At 58.9% G+C, this 13,400-nt stretch overlaps 1 protein-coding gene across 9 annotated transcripts in view; it reads left to right on the top strand.

The window, feature by feature from the left end:
- The window catches only part of MYL3 (myosin light chain 3), a 53,181-nt gene extending 40,150 nt beyond the window's left edge, over positions 1-13,031 (top strand). For all 9 annotated transcript variants that reach the window (XM_054693726.1, XM_054693735.1, XM_054693737.1 and 6 more), the window contains 7 exons: positions 7,530-7,698; positions 10,070-10,097; positions 10,204-10,353; positions 11,152-11,325; positions 12,373-12,450; positions 12,557-12,599; positions 12,796-13,031. In XM_054693726.1, coding sequence (XP_054549701.1) covers positions 7,530-7,698; positions 10,070-10,097; positions 10,204-10,353; positions 11,152-11,325; positions 12,373-12,450; positions 12,557-12,585 — 628 coding nt within the window. In that variant the 3' untranslated portion in view covers positions 12,586-12,599; positions 12,796-13,031. The remainder of the gene's footprint in view (positions 1-7,529; positions 7,699-10,069; positions 10,098-10,203; positions 10,354-11,151; positions 11,326-12,372; positions 12,451-12,556; positions 12,600-12,795) is intronic.
- Positions 13,032-13,400: the final 369 nt, after the last annotated feature.

Here is a 13,400-nt window from a genome sequence, read left to right as displayed (position 1 = left end):
CCAGTGGGGATGGGTTAAGGTCGCGGGGGTGTCCTCTCAGTGTGTGTGTGTGCGAGCGTGTGTGTGTTTTAGACATAACCACAGTGGGTGGGCGGGCAGATATATAAATACCCACACAAGCAGGTACCGGAACTGACCCTAACTATTCCTGGCTGGGGGTTTGGGCCATTTTGAATGCAGCATCCACACCCTGGGCCACAGAGGGTTTCTGTGTGGCCACTGGAGGCCAGGCAACAGCTGGTGCTGGTTGGGGTGGGGTGGGGACAGTCCTGAGCCTGGTGGGGCCACCACGGTTAGGTGGGGTCTGCAGGGAACAGACTACTGGACACACATGTGCCCTTTGCACGTGCTTGTACATACATTCACATGCCGTCGCATACACTGCTGCGTCTGCTGTCACCACCACTGTCACCTCCTTGCCACCTTCCTGCCATCACCTCTACCACTGCCTTCCTGGCCCCTGTGCCACCTTCATTCTTATCGCTGTCCCTCGGTCACCACTATGTCCACTCTTGCTGCATCCCGGCCTGGGGCCCATACTGTGTCCGGTGGGGCCACTTGAGGGCGAGTGGGGAGTGGGGAGAATACGCTTTGTACCTGACTCTCAGCCTCGGTTGGGGTGGGCGGGCTGCGGGCACCGGTTGTAGGCTCCAGGAAACCGCCTCCTGCCCCAAGGCTCCCTTTCTCTCGGCCCCATCTGCTCAACCCCTCTCCCCTGTTTCTGAATCTGTCTCCATCTCTGTCTCTTACTTGGGGTCCCGTCTCCAGTTTCTCCACCATGGCCCCGGGGAGCCGGTTCCTCCTCCCAGCCAGCGTGAACTGTTTGCCTGAGACAGTCGGTCCATCCAGTCAAACAACCGCCCGATTCAGACTCCTCGTCTGACTGACGGGTTTTTTTTTCCCCTGCTAAATTTACTTGCATTTTTGACTGAATTGGCCATTCAACAGAGGTTGTGTCCACATGCCCCCACCCCGCCCCATGCCAGCAGATGAACAGGCTCACAGATGGACACACACACACAGAGCCAGGAGCACCCTGGCAAGCTCACACACACGTGTGGTCACCGCGTCTCGGGTGACACTCATGAGCACACGTGACCATCAATGCCCACATGATCACACACGTGTTCCTAGGTTGTGTCCGTGGTGGCACAGGCGAACACACAGAGACGGCACGCACCTTCGCGGTCACACACACGCTCACGCCTCGTGCCATGGCGAGTGTATCTGTACACCCCTGGATCTACTGGGAAGGCCCGGGGAGAGCCCCCCTGGCTCCTGCAGCCGGGCCGGTCACGGCTCCTTCCTCTGAGGCCAGCTCATGTCGTAGCCTCCTTTCCCTGCCTCAGCCTGTCCAGGTGGAGTTTCTGGTCATCTCAGGCCGCCACCCGAGCCCCTGCAAGCCTCAATAGTAGCTCCCAGACCCCGATCCTAAAAGGGGACTCTTTTTTTTTCTTCCAAGGACAATAAATATTTGCTCTTTGGGAAACTGCTGGTGGGAGAGTACAGGGTTTGGCCCAGCAGCGGGGAATGTCCAGGGTAGTTCAGGGAGGCCGCAGGCCATGCTGGGGGGAGGGACTGGGCCCCTCCGGAAGCTGGAGCAGCAGGCAGAGCTGGGGAACCAGGGATGGGGCTGCATCTCACTCCATTCCCTGTGACCCCGGCTAAGGCCTGGGCTTTCTCCATTCCCTTGGGCAGCACACTGGCACCCCATCCTCCTATCCATCCCATCTCAGATCCTCATCCCAACCCTCACCCCTCCAGAGCTGTTTTTCATTTTTGTTCACCCTCGACAACCTCTGCCTCTTTCTCTTGTACTCGGGATGCGGGGCCCTGACTAAATAAGGGCTTCAGTATTCCCAGATGCATTTCCAATGTGCCTCCTTAGACGAGCCATTGAGGACATGGCTGATGCTGCCTGCACCTGACCTGGTCTTCCTCAAACTGCGACCCCAAAGTCAAGGCTAGATTCACCTTTTTCGTAATGGACCAAGTCTAGTCAACAATATCCTCTAGCCTGTCCCCCATAAGGCACTGGCTCCTAGAGGCTCCTGCCTGCCTACCCCTCCCTCATGTTCAACTGGGCTCCCAAATATAGCGGCCGTGGCCACAGCCGGCCAGGACACCACAGCCCCAAGCGTCAGTCCTGGGCTGGGATCAGAGGGGCAGGAGCTGATTATAGGTCCCTGGGCCAAACCCAGGTCTTGCCTGCCAGCCCGCTGAGCCCTGCCACCCCCACCCCTAGAACCACAAGGTTGGAGCATCTGGTCCCCGTCAGCACAGTGGGCAGAGGGAGGGGCCTGAGGGTTGTATTTGGCCTGCCGAGGACAGAGTTGTCTGTGTGTGGCGTGGGGGTGGCGAGGACAGGCTGGGACTCAGGGACAGTGACTATCCTCTGAACCCAGGAGCACTCTGCCCCACCCGTGGCCTCTGTGCAGATGTAGAAACTGAGGCCAAGAAAAGCCAGGAGCTGCCTGGGTCACAAGCAGAAGAGTCTCCTGCCTCCCCCTTGACCACACCTTCCCATCTTCCAAGACCTGGGCTGTGCCTCCGGGAAGCAGGCCACATCCTGTTGGTGGCAGAGAAGCCCTGCTGGGAAGTTCTCCTTGGAGTCCGACTTTCACCCAAGGCTCTAGAGGTGTGGGATGATGCAGAAACTCGGTTTCTCCAGGCCCTCATGGTTGCCTTGTGCCACCTTTAGCCAGAGTTGCTGGGCAGCTCCTACCCCTCTTGGGGCCTTGCTCCCTCATTTGTGCAGTTGGGCAGGAACTAGGGTCCTGTGTGGGGTCTGTACCCAGTGTGTGGTGGATTGTGTCTCTGTGGAGACACACATGAGCCCTGGTGGATGAGCTGCAGGCCACGAGCCTACTCACGCCTGGATGGGGTCCCCAGGACCTGCTGCATGGCAACATTTGACCTACTTCTAAGGCTCTGGGTCTGGCCCAGGCCGCGTTCTTGACTCCTCCGGGAAGTGTGGGCCTGTGTCCCAGCCCAGAGGCCATGGGCCAGGAGGGGCGGTCTGGGGCGGGCCAGGGCGGCCTGCGGAGCCTGTGGCCTGGGGGACAAGGGCACATGGGGAGTTTGACTCTCCTTCCTTGCCTCTGGCTCCTGGACCCAAGGGACTAGGCCTTACCCATTCCTCCCTCCCCTAAACCCCTACCATTCTCTCCACGTGGCAACCATATTTGAGCTCCCCAAATTGGCTCTGAAAGGATGAGGGACATTCCTCGTGTCCCTCTGAACACTACCAGGAACTTCTGCCAAGTACTCACCCCGCTATTTGCCGAGCGTTTGCCCCTCCCCCTTCCCTTGTCTACCAGGGCAGCAGGCAGGCGCTGGTTCTGGTGCCACGTGGAAAATCAGCAGCTCTAGTCCTGGGTCCTGGGTCTAGGGTCTGGTTTGGTTTTGCCTGGAGCCTGGGTTTGGAGTCTTGAGTTCTGGACCTGGATCTGGGGTCTAGAGTCTGCATTTAAGGTCTTGGTTTGGTATCTTGGGTTTTAAAGTCTGGGTCCCCAGAGTGGGCTCTGATGTTGGACTCTGAGTTTCAGGTTCTAAGTTTGGGGTTCAGATTCTGAGACCTGAGGCTAGGGGTCTAGGTTCCATGTCTCAAGTATGGAATCTGGGATTTGGGTTCAGGATTTGAGGGCTGGTTTCTATCCCTTCTGCGCCCCCTGCTGGCTGGTCATCGCAGTCAAATCACTACCTCTACCTTGGGGTAACCCCTACCTCTTTGAGCTGCTGAGAGGCATCTCAGTCACTGACTGGGGAGTGGTGTGAAGAGCAGACCTGGTTGCGGTGGGCTTAGGGGATCTGGTGGCTGTATTTCTATCCCTGGTGCCCCTTGCAGTCACCAGGACCCCTGTCAGCAGCCCCTCCCTCACCAACCTCACCGCTCTCGGAAGGAAGTTTGGCAAGGGGTTCCAGTCTCCCTGTGAGAGCTAAATCGAGATGTTTGGGACATTCGCTCAGCCAATATTTATTGAGTGTCTACTGTGCACCAGGATCTGTTCTAGACTCTTGGGATATATTGCTGTGAAGGCACAGAAGTTCTTCCTATGCCAGCTGACAGTTATGGGAGGCTGGTGAGGGTGTGTGTGCAGGGAGGGGTATACACATGTGAGATGAGATAACAAAGAAACCAGCTCATTTTAGGCTGTGAAGGGATGGGGAGTCATGGGAAGAGACAGGGCAGAGGGAGCTGTCTAGGGCAGTCCCAGGACACTCCTCAGAGGAGGTGACATCTCACTGAGGCCAAGGGTTGACAAGCAGCAAGCAGTGGCCAGGGTCCCAGACAAGGGCACCAGGGGAAAGAAACAGTCTGTTCAACAGCATAAGGGGCTGGGAAGAACCTGGAAGGAGGCCAGTGTGAAAAGGACTCTCTGCCTCTATCCAAGGGCCCTTTAGAAGTCAGAACCCACCTCTTCCCAGCATATCCCCTCGACTGATGGAAAGGGGAGATGAGGTGGCTGTCCTAGCAAGGGCTCTGGAAGGGGACACATGTGATTCTGCATTGGGCTGGGTCACCGCTGGGGCATTAGAGTTGGGGAGGGTGTGGGGGGTTCACAAGGGTAGCATTCAGACCCCTTCCCCTGCCCTCCAGACCTCCCCAGGCCCTTCTGGGGCCCTCATGGTTGCCTTGTGCCACCTTTAGCCAGAGTTGCTGGGCAACTCCTGCCCCTCTTGGGGCCTTGCTCCCTCATTTGTGCAGTTGGGCAGGAACTAGGGTCCTGTGTGGGGTCTGTACCCAGTGTGTGGTGGTGGGATCGTGTCTCTGTGGAGACACACAGAGGTGATTATCTGCTGGGCAATTATTCCTATAGGGCATCGAACTGAGGTTGGCCTCTGGGAGAGACAGATAAGTGCCAAGCGATGGTATGTGGCCTGTATTTGCTGCCATTGTCTGCCCCTCCCTCCCATCATGGCCTGCCCACCTACCCATCCCTGCCTTGCTCCTGGCCTCATACAACCAATCCTGCTGGAAGTCACAGGGGGAAGCCCTGCTTGGGCTCAGCCCCACAGAGTACCTATGGGGACCGGAATTATTTGCAGGTTTCAGAGTGGTCTCATGGCACCCTCAGTCCCAGCAGCCCAGGACCAGCCTCCATCTGAGCCCTGGGGAGGGAGTGGAACACAGTTTTGTGCACCGTATCCCCACTCTGTATTGTATCTGCCCTGTGCGCAGGGAAAGGGACCAAGACTCCCTGTTCCAGGCCTGGAAAGGTGGTGTGGTGTGGCTCTGGCTGGCTGCATGATCCTGCCTACCCCTATCTCAGATCTAGGAACCATGTCCAGGTGGCCACGTCACTCACCTACCCCTGTTCAAATTGATATGGGTGGGTTCCCAGGCATGGCAGTTGTGTGTGGACAGAAGAAATGTGATGGGAGGCCTTGGTCCTCTGTCCTAGGCCCCAGTTTTCCTCACGATGAGTGAAAATTTACTGGATGGTACCTTGTTGGCTATGCCCTTGTGGTTGGAGCCCTGGGGGACATCCAGAGTCAGTTGTCCTGAGGGTGGGTCAGTGGGCCTAGGCCTCAGGCCACCCTAAGCCTCTCTGTGTGTCCCCTGCTGGCTGTCTTCTCCTCTTGTGGTATTTCTGGTTCTTCTCTGTGGACCCTCCCCCACCCCTTTCTTTCTCAATACTATTGCCAAACATCTGGAAGAAAAGTGAAAAACTAGCTTCCCCCCCAGCACCGGATGTTGTCAGATTTCCAGATGTGGGGTGTTCTGCCCTCCAGATGAGGGGAGGAATGTCTTGTGTCCCAGCTAGGAGGGGGTCTGACCCTGGACCGCTGTCCCTTTACCGTGTAGCTGAGTGACAGGATGAGAGGGGCCCTGGCCCAGGAAGACTGTGGGAGCACCCAGGTAGAGCCCGGGTGAGTCCTCCCCTCTCCACACCCAGGAAATCCCCTGGGATTTGGGGGGGGGGGAATGTCTCTGAAGTTTCTATCAAAGGCTCCAGGCTCTTAAAAATAACAAGAAGCACCTCCTTCCACCCTCCAGCGCAGACACTGGGCAAGGACCAGAGCCCAATGTGTTTGCAAGATGTCCGCACTCTCCGAGCTCTGTGCCTGGAAGGGCCCCGGCCGCTTGTCCTTCCCACCTCCTGAAATGGTGGCCGGCCAGGCTGCGCTCTGTCACTGCCACCTGCCAGGACTGGGTTCTCAGGGTGAGCGCGAGGGGTGGACCCTGGCGTTAAAAACTACAGGTGAGCCACCCGAACTGGGCACCAGGGGGCAAGCCTTGCCTGCTCTGCTGAGGTCCCTCAGAGAAGAGACCCTCTCAGGGTCCCCACCAAAAGGGTCAGCAGAGGAAATTACGGGCCTGTGGGGACGGCATCTGAAAGCTTCCAGCAAGAGGAGGCAGTGGGCCGAGCCCTGAATGTGCCAAGAGGAGGGGCAAGGGCGCTGGGCACTGGGGCGCTGGCTCGGCGAGCACAAGGGTCTGGTGGTGAGCAGGCTCCGAGGAGCGTGGGGAAAGTGAGTCCCGGAGCTGGGGACGCAGCAGGAAGCACACGCGCAGCGGACCTTCCTACCGTGGCTGCACAGAGCAGCCCCCGAAACACCCAGACACGCAGGCGGAGCACGGAGACACGCTGGGCCCGCCCGCCACGCACGCGCACACCCAGGCAGGAGCTCAGGAAGGAGGCCGTGGGGACTGTTGGGCTGTTGAACGGGGCTGGGTGACCGCCCTTGAGGGAGCAGCACCCCTACTGCTGCCACTTGGGGAGTTTCATGAGACCCTTGACCCATGACTGGGACTGCAGCTCCTGGCAAGCCATCGCCAGACATACACACAGACGCCTATAAACACCCAGACACAAACAGAAATGACACCCACAGACACACTCTAGACACACACAGACATGTGTGCAGTTATAATATAAACATCCAGACAGGCCCACGGAGGCGACGCGGAGATAGCACGGCCGTGCCGCAGAGACGCAGACGCACATGACTCCAGCACATGGAGAGAGTCAGACAGCACACACACATCACACAAACCCCCGCCACACGTACACCCAGACACACGGGCAGCACACACAGATACACACAGACCCCGGCCTTCCACAGACACAGACACAGCAGAATTGGATGCACGAATGGAAGTTTAACTCAAGAGTGCCCTCAGGGGATCTCTGTCCTTCTGCCCCCGAGACAACACACACTCATCCAACCTTCTGCACCTGTTCAATTCACCGCCGTGCTGAGGAGCAGCAGGGCCCTGGGGTGTAAGTGTGAGGGTGCCCATGTAGGGGTGGCCAAGTAGTGGCCTCTGTCCTGCTTTCTCCCCTTCTCTCCCCAACAGGTGACTGGGAGGAATGGAGAGCCCTCCCTCTCCCCCACCATTCCTGAGCCTGAACAATGCCCTCCCCAGACCCCAAAATAGCACCTGAGCCTAGCCAATGTCCTTTTATGGCCTTGTCCCTATTGTGCACTGTGGGGGTGGGGGTCATGAGGTGTCCAGGCAGGATAAATGCCACGAGCACCAGAGCTCGCCTACCCTGCTGTCTGCTGCCTTCTCGCCACAGCCTTCTAGTGCTTACAGTCTCCATGGCCCCCAAAAAGCCAGATCCCAAGAAGGATGAGGCCAAGGCAGCCCCCAAGGCGGCTGCAGCTCCCGCGCCTGCATCTGCTCCTGCACCTGCACCAGCGCCTGAGGACCCCAAGGAGCCCGAGTTTGATGCCTCCAAGGTCAAGGTGAGTGTGGGAACTGCATTTTAGTAAGGACAGAGCAGGTAGGTGTATCCCGAAGTGGGCCTACCCAGCCTTTAGAAAGTGCTTGAGCCAGAGCCGGAGGCTTCTGCGCAGAGTTCAGTCAATTGCAGAGGCTTCAGGCACCAGGAGGGCTGCAGCAGGAGGGCTCGTGGTCAGACATCAGGCGGGAGGGCTTCCCAGCGCTGCTGAAGGGGATGTCTTTTGGTGGTTTTGGGCAGTGACTCTCCTTTGCCCTCCTCCCTGGACGTCACATCCTCGGAGGATCCCAGAGTCGTCTGTTCCCCCCACCCTGCAGGCAGGCAGAGATCTTCCTTGTTTGCCCGTGGGGTCCCAGGTCTGTGCCAAGTCCCCCAGGATGGGTGGGGTGGGGAGCAAAGGGAAGCAAGGCCCCTGGTCAGGCTGGGTAACACTCACCCCTGCCAAGGTCCCTGAGCCCCAGGACTGGTAGGGCCTCAGATTTTGGTTGGGGAATTGAGGCACAGTCTGGGTAGGTCTGCAGGAAGTGGGTCATGGAGCTGTGATCAGCAGTCCCAGGAGCCCTTCCCAGCTGGGGGGTTTGTCTTAGAGTCTAAACTTGGAGAACGAGCCATGACTCCAACCTGCGGCCTCTGCATGGCGGCATGCACTCTGTGGCCTGCCTGTTCCCTGTTCTTGGCTGGCCCACCGCCCCTGCTGCCCTGGCTTCCTGCCGAGGGCCCTGTGGAGCCCTCCTGGTCCTGCAGGCTTCCCACGTGCCCAGAGAGACCCGCAGTCCGTCTGCCCAGGTCCACCTCCAGCTCAAGATCCTCCCTGGAGGCACCTACCTTGTCCCTCCAACCTAGGGACAATTAGGGTTCAAATCCTAATTCCGCTCCACCCCCCTTGCTGACCAGAGGCTTGCTTTTCTCATCTGTGAAGTGGGGCATTAAGCCCTCCTTGCAAGTTGCTGCCCATCCTGATGCCCTCTGCCTCCTTACTCTTTCCACGAGATGTGGCCAGGCGGATGTTGCCACCCCACCAGGTCTGCTGCCCAGTGGAGAGAAGTGTCCACAAGAGTGAGATGGGAGGCCCCGTGTGGGCGGGTGGCAGGAGGAGAAAGGCCCCAGGGCTTCTTGTGGGTGAGAGCTTATCTGCAGGAGGCAGAGTGTGTTACTTAGGTTTTCACACGTGTATGTTCACACCCATGTGTGCCTGCGTGTGTTTACATGTATCTGCCCCTCACAGAGCCCTGGAGGCTGAGCAGTCACTCACAGGGCCCTGTTTATACCTCCGTCCATGAATGCAGGCAGCCCCCCAACTATAGCATGAGGGGGCCAGGGCAGTGCTGTTGAGTGTTCGATGAGGTCTCATGAGGGCCACCTGAGGTCACGAGGCCTCCTGGGACCCAGTGTCCCCCTCCTCACCCGATACCAGCTCTATTTTTATCACCACAGTCACTGGTCCCAAGGTCAAGGTCGCATGAGGGAAAGGAGCTAGGGGGAGGGGCACCTCCCACTGCTGCTCCCTCTGAGCCCCACCAACCTCCATGGTGCACCCCAGAGCAGAGGGCCATCCCACACCTGCCACTCTGCCACGGTTGTCCCTTCTGGATTTCTAGCTTACCCCAGTGTTGGGAAGAACTAGTTGCCACTCCTGGGCCCCCAGAGTTCCCTCTCTACCAGGAAGCCCACTGAGATTAGGTTTCCTGGGCTCCTGGCAAAGCCTTCCTGCCCTTCACTGGCCAACCCAAGAGGGAGCAGGAGGGAAAATGAGCAGGAGGAGCTTCACTACTCTGACTCTCACAGGCCAGTCTGCCAACCTCAGAGCCAGTGAGACCACGCGCCTGAGGTGGGTGGGCCCTCACCAAGGAGCCTGTGGCACACAAGCCTGGGGCCTGGGGTTGGTGGGGGGCAAGGAGCCAACTCTAGAGAGCACTTATTGTGAATGGTTCCCAACAACTTGCAAGGAGGATTCAATGCCCCACTTCACAGCTGAGAAAAGCAAGCCTTTGATCAGCAAGGGGGGTGGAGCGGAATTAGGATTTGAACCCTAATTGTCCCTAGGTTGGAGGGACAAGGTAGGTGCCTCCAGGGAGGATCTTGAGCTGGAGGTGGACCTGGGCAGACGGACTGCGGGTCTCTCTGGGCACGTGGGAAGCCTGCAGGACCAGGAGGGCTCCACAGGGCCCTCGGCAGGAAGCCAGGGCAGCAGGGGCGGTGGCCAGCCAAGAACAGGGAACAGGCAGGCTGCAGGGTGTGTGCCATGGTGCGGAGGCCTCCTGGGTGGTGGAAGCTGGGATGCAGAGAGGAGATGGTTTGGGGCAGCTGAGCAGCTGAGGCTTGGACTGGCCCACCCTCTCAGCCAGGCATTCAAGATCTTTGGGGTCTCTTTTCAGATCGAGTTTACACCGGATCAGATTGAAGGTAAGCAGTTGCCTTAAACCTGGGGTTGCTGGGTTGGGCCCTGACCCCTCAGTCTGGGCGGGGGGGGTTGACTCGGAGGGTCCACCAGGTACTCCCTCTCCCGCAGAGTTCAAGGAGGCCTTCATGCTGTTTGACCGCACGCCCACGTGTGAGATGAAGATCGCGTTCGGCCAGTGTGGGGACGTCCTGCGGGCACTGGGCCAGAACCCCACGCAGGCTGAGGTGCTCCGTGTCCTAGGGAAGCCCAAGCAGGAAGGTTGGTACATTCAGATGGAGATCTCCCTGCTAGTGAGTCTGCCGCTGGGTGGGGGCCAGGGGCAGGGGACGGAGGGGGTAGGAGGAATGCTGCCCTCTCTGGAGGGGCACCATGGGAGCCTCCCCGATGTGCGCTCTCCCGACACCCTCCTGTGGCCTGGATGAGGACACGGAGGCCAGTCTCAGGCTGAGGCCGACCAGGCGGTGAGCAGTGACATGGTACCATCTGGCCCCAGGCCTCCTGGACACGGGGGACTGGCACCAGGCAAGCTAGCTTCCGTCGCTGGTGTGAGGTTGGGCTAGGGGCATCCAGCCTCTGCCTCCCTACGCCCTCCTTGCCTCCCCACACCTCTCTGTGGGTCAGGTTCAGCTTTCCCTGCCAAATTGGTCAGAGAGGGTGGCCTGCTTTGCCCTAAGGAAGGGTGAGATCCAAGCCCTGGGCATGGGTTCTAAAGTCCCAGGGAAAGTCTCTAGTTGGCCCAGCTGCCCCCACCCATCACCCGTGGCAGAGTGGAGCCTATAAGACAGACACTGGGGAGGGCGCTTCCCCAAAAGCAGGATGGAAGTGCTGGACAGAGGCCACTGCGGTGCCATAGCAGCAAACTGTGCTCGTAAAGCAGCAGAGGACTCTGTTGACGGCTCGCGGCCTGTGACGGTGGAGTGCTCTGTGAATGGCAGACAGGCGTGGCGTGCTTTGGGAACCGTGAGGGTGCTTGCACCTCATTTTAAGGCACAGACGAAGTGTGTGCCCATTGGCCTGTCCCCTCAGAGCCCGGGATTTGGGGCCATTTTTCCACAGACCTCAACACCAAGCTGATGGACTTCGACACGTTCCTGCCCATGCTGCAGCACATTACCAAGAACAAGGACATGGGCTCCTACGAGGACTTCGTGGAGGGGCTGCGGGTCTTCGACAAGGAGGGCAATGGCACTGTCATGGGTGCCGAACTCCGCCATGTGCTGGCTACGCTGGGTGAGGGCCGCCTCCTCCCCCCCCCCCTCCCGGGGCTCCCGGGAGAACCCCTGTCACCCACCACACCCGTGCCTGTGAAATGGAGAGTGACACTGTCAAGGTACCTCCATGGCAGGTGACGGAAATGTGGGGAATTTGGAATTTTAGGCAGAGAATAAAGAAAGTGTGTCGGTTCAGCTCACAGAACTGAAGGGGGACAAGGACGGCACTGGAGACAAGGTGGGACATGAAGGAGGATCCAGGAGGATCAGCTGAGCCCTGGTGTTTGTTGTCTCAAGGTCAAGTCCAGGGCCACAGCATCTGAGTGGCTGGCTGGGCCATGAGCCTGCCTCTTGGGCATCCTGACCCCCAGGGGGCTGTGCACACCTCCTAATCCTACCCCTACCATCCGGTGCCTGGCTGGCAGAGGTGCCCCCTTCACAAACTTCCTCCTGCAGCAGTTATTAAGTGCCTCTTGTGTGCTCAGCCATGTGCTCGTCTCAGGCCCTGTGAGTGGGTGTGGCTGGGAGGGGAACTGCAAGGGGCAGTCCAGAGAGAGAGAGCAGCTCACTGCACAGGAGGGTGCAGAGGCAGGAAGTGCCAGGCTTGTCTGGGCAACAGTGGTGGGATCTTTCGGTCACCTCCACGACGATCCCTTAAGGTCCCCCACTTCACCCTGTGGGCCTTCCTCTGGCCTAATGACCTGCCCAGGGGACTGCTTCCAGGGATGTGGGAGGCCCGGCCTCCTCTTGGTGGAAGGAACTCCCAGCAGCCTATGGAGGACAGAGGACAGTGAATACTGGATTTGAATACCAAGATGGCACAGTTATGGACAGAGTCCAGGCTCGAGGTGGTACCAGGCCAGGCACTCCATTCTGACTTGTCACTGATTCTCCTGGTCTCAGAAATGGGTCTCACCATTGCCTTATGAGCACTGATGGCTGTGCTGGTACGGGGTGTGGGGTGTGGGAATACTGGGGAGGCAGAACCACCTGCAGAGCTGTTCAGTGATTTCCCCCACCCCGCATACCCGCGGATGGTGCTGATCCAGCCTCCCATCCCTGCCAGGTGAGAGACTGACAGAAGACGAGGTGGAGAAGTTGATGGCCGGGCAAGAGGACTCGAATGGCTGTATCAACTATGAAGGTAGCTCGTCAGGGCAGGGTTCTTATGGGGTGTACTGGGACCCCAGGCACCTGTACTTTGCTACCCAGCCCTGAGCCCCTGCCACCCTCTTTCCCCTTCTTTCCAGCATTCGTGAAGCACCTCCTGGCCAGCTAAGCCTTTCACCTCAGGTGAGACCCCTACTTTCCAGACTCGCTGCCACCTTGGCCGTGTCTGCTGACCTTGGCCCTGTCCCCTGCTGCAGTGACTCTGTCACCCAAATCCTCTGTTGCCACCTCCCCATCTCCACCAACTCCAGTTCCCAGTTGGCGTCCTGCTGCCCCACCCACCCCCTCCACGCTAACCTGTGCCTGCCTTCTCTCTCAGGGAGCCTGGGGGAAGCCAAGCTGGGGACAGCTCATCTCCCATTCATGATGGCGGTGGCCTGGAGCTGCAGGAGGGAGCGGAGCGCGTTGAGATCCCTGCACTAGGTCTCTCTGCGCCACCCTGCTGCCCTCTGTGTGTGTGGTCATCTCCCGTCCCATCAGGCTGGGCTTGCCTTTGATGGTACTTCTGTCCCCACCACACAGCCTAATAAATAAATGGCTGGCCTGCCTGCCTGCCTGCCCGCCTGCCGTCCTGCCTTCCTCTTTCTTCCCTTTCCCCCTCCCTGCCTTCCCTCTCTCTCCTTCTCTCCTTCTTTCCTCTGTGTGGGCCTTTGTATGACCTCTGTAAAGTCTACGGGCCACATACGGTGAGTCCAAACAAGATAGGGGAGTCATTTAGAAAGGCTGCCTCCTTGTTCACCCCATCAAAATTGTGCCATCTGATGTGCCACCCCTCTGAGCCCGGCCACCTGGACTGGGGTAGGAGCAGGGCTGAGCTTAAAGAGGACTGGGTGCCTCTCCCTAGCTCTCGCCCTCCCCTCTACCTTCTGAAGAAGGCAGCTGTGCTGTGGGCCCTACCACAGGGATGCCACTGGGAGCCTGGGA

The sequence above is a fragment of the Talpa occidentalis genome, unplaced genomic scaffold (assembly GCF_014898055.3).
Source record: "Talpa occidentalis isolate TD23 unplaced genomic scaffold, MPIMG_talOcc4v2.1 talOcc4.10, whole genome shotgun sequence".
In the NCBI taxonomy this organism is placed as follows: Eukaryota; Metazoa; Chordata; class Mammalia; order Eulipotyphla; family Talpidae; genus Talpa; species Talpa occidentalis.
The sequence above is the reverse complement of the archived record's forward strand: the minus strand, read 5'-3'. Positions and strand labels throughout refer to the sequence as shown.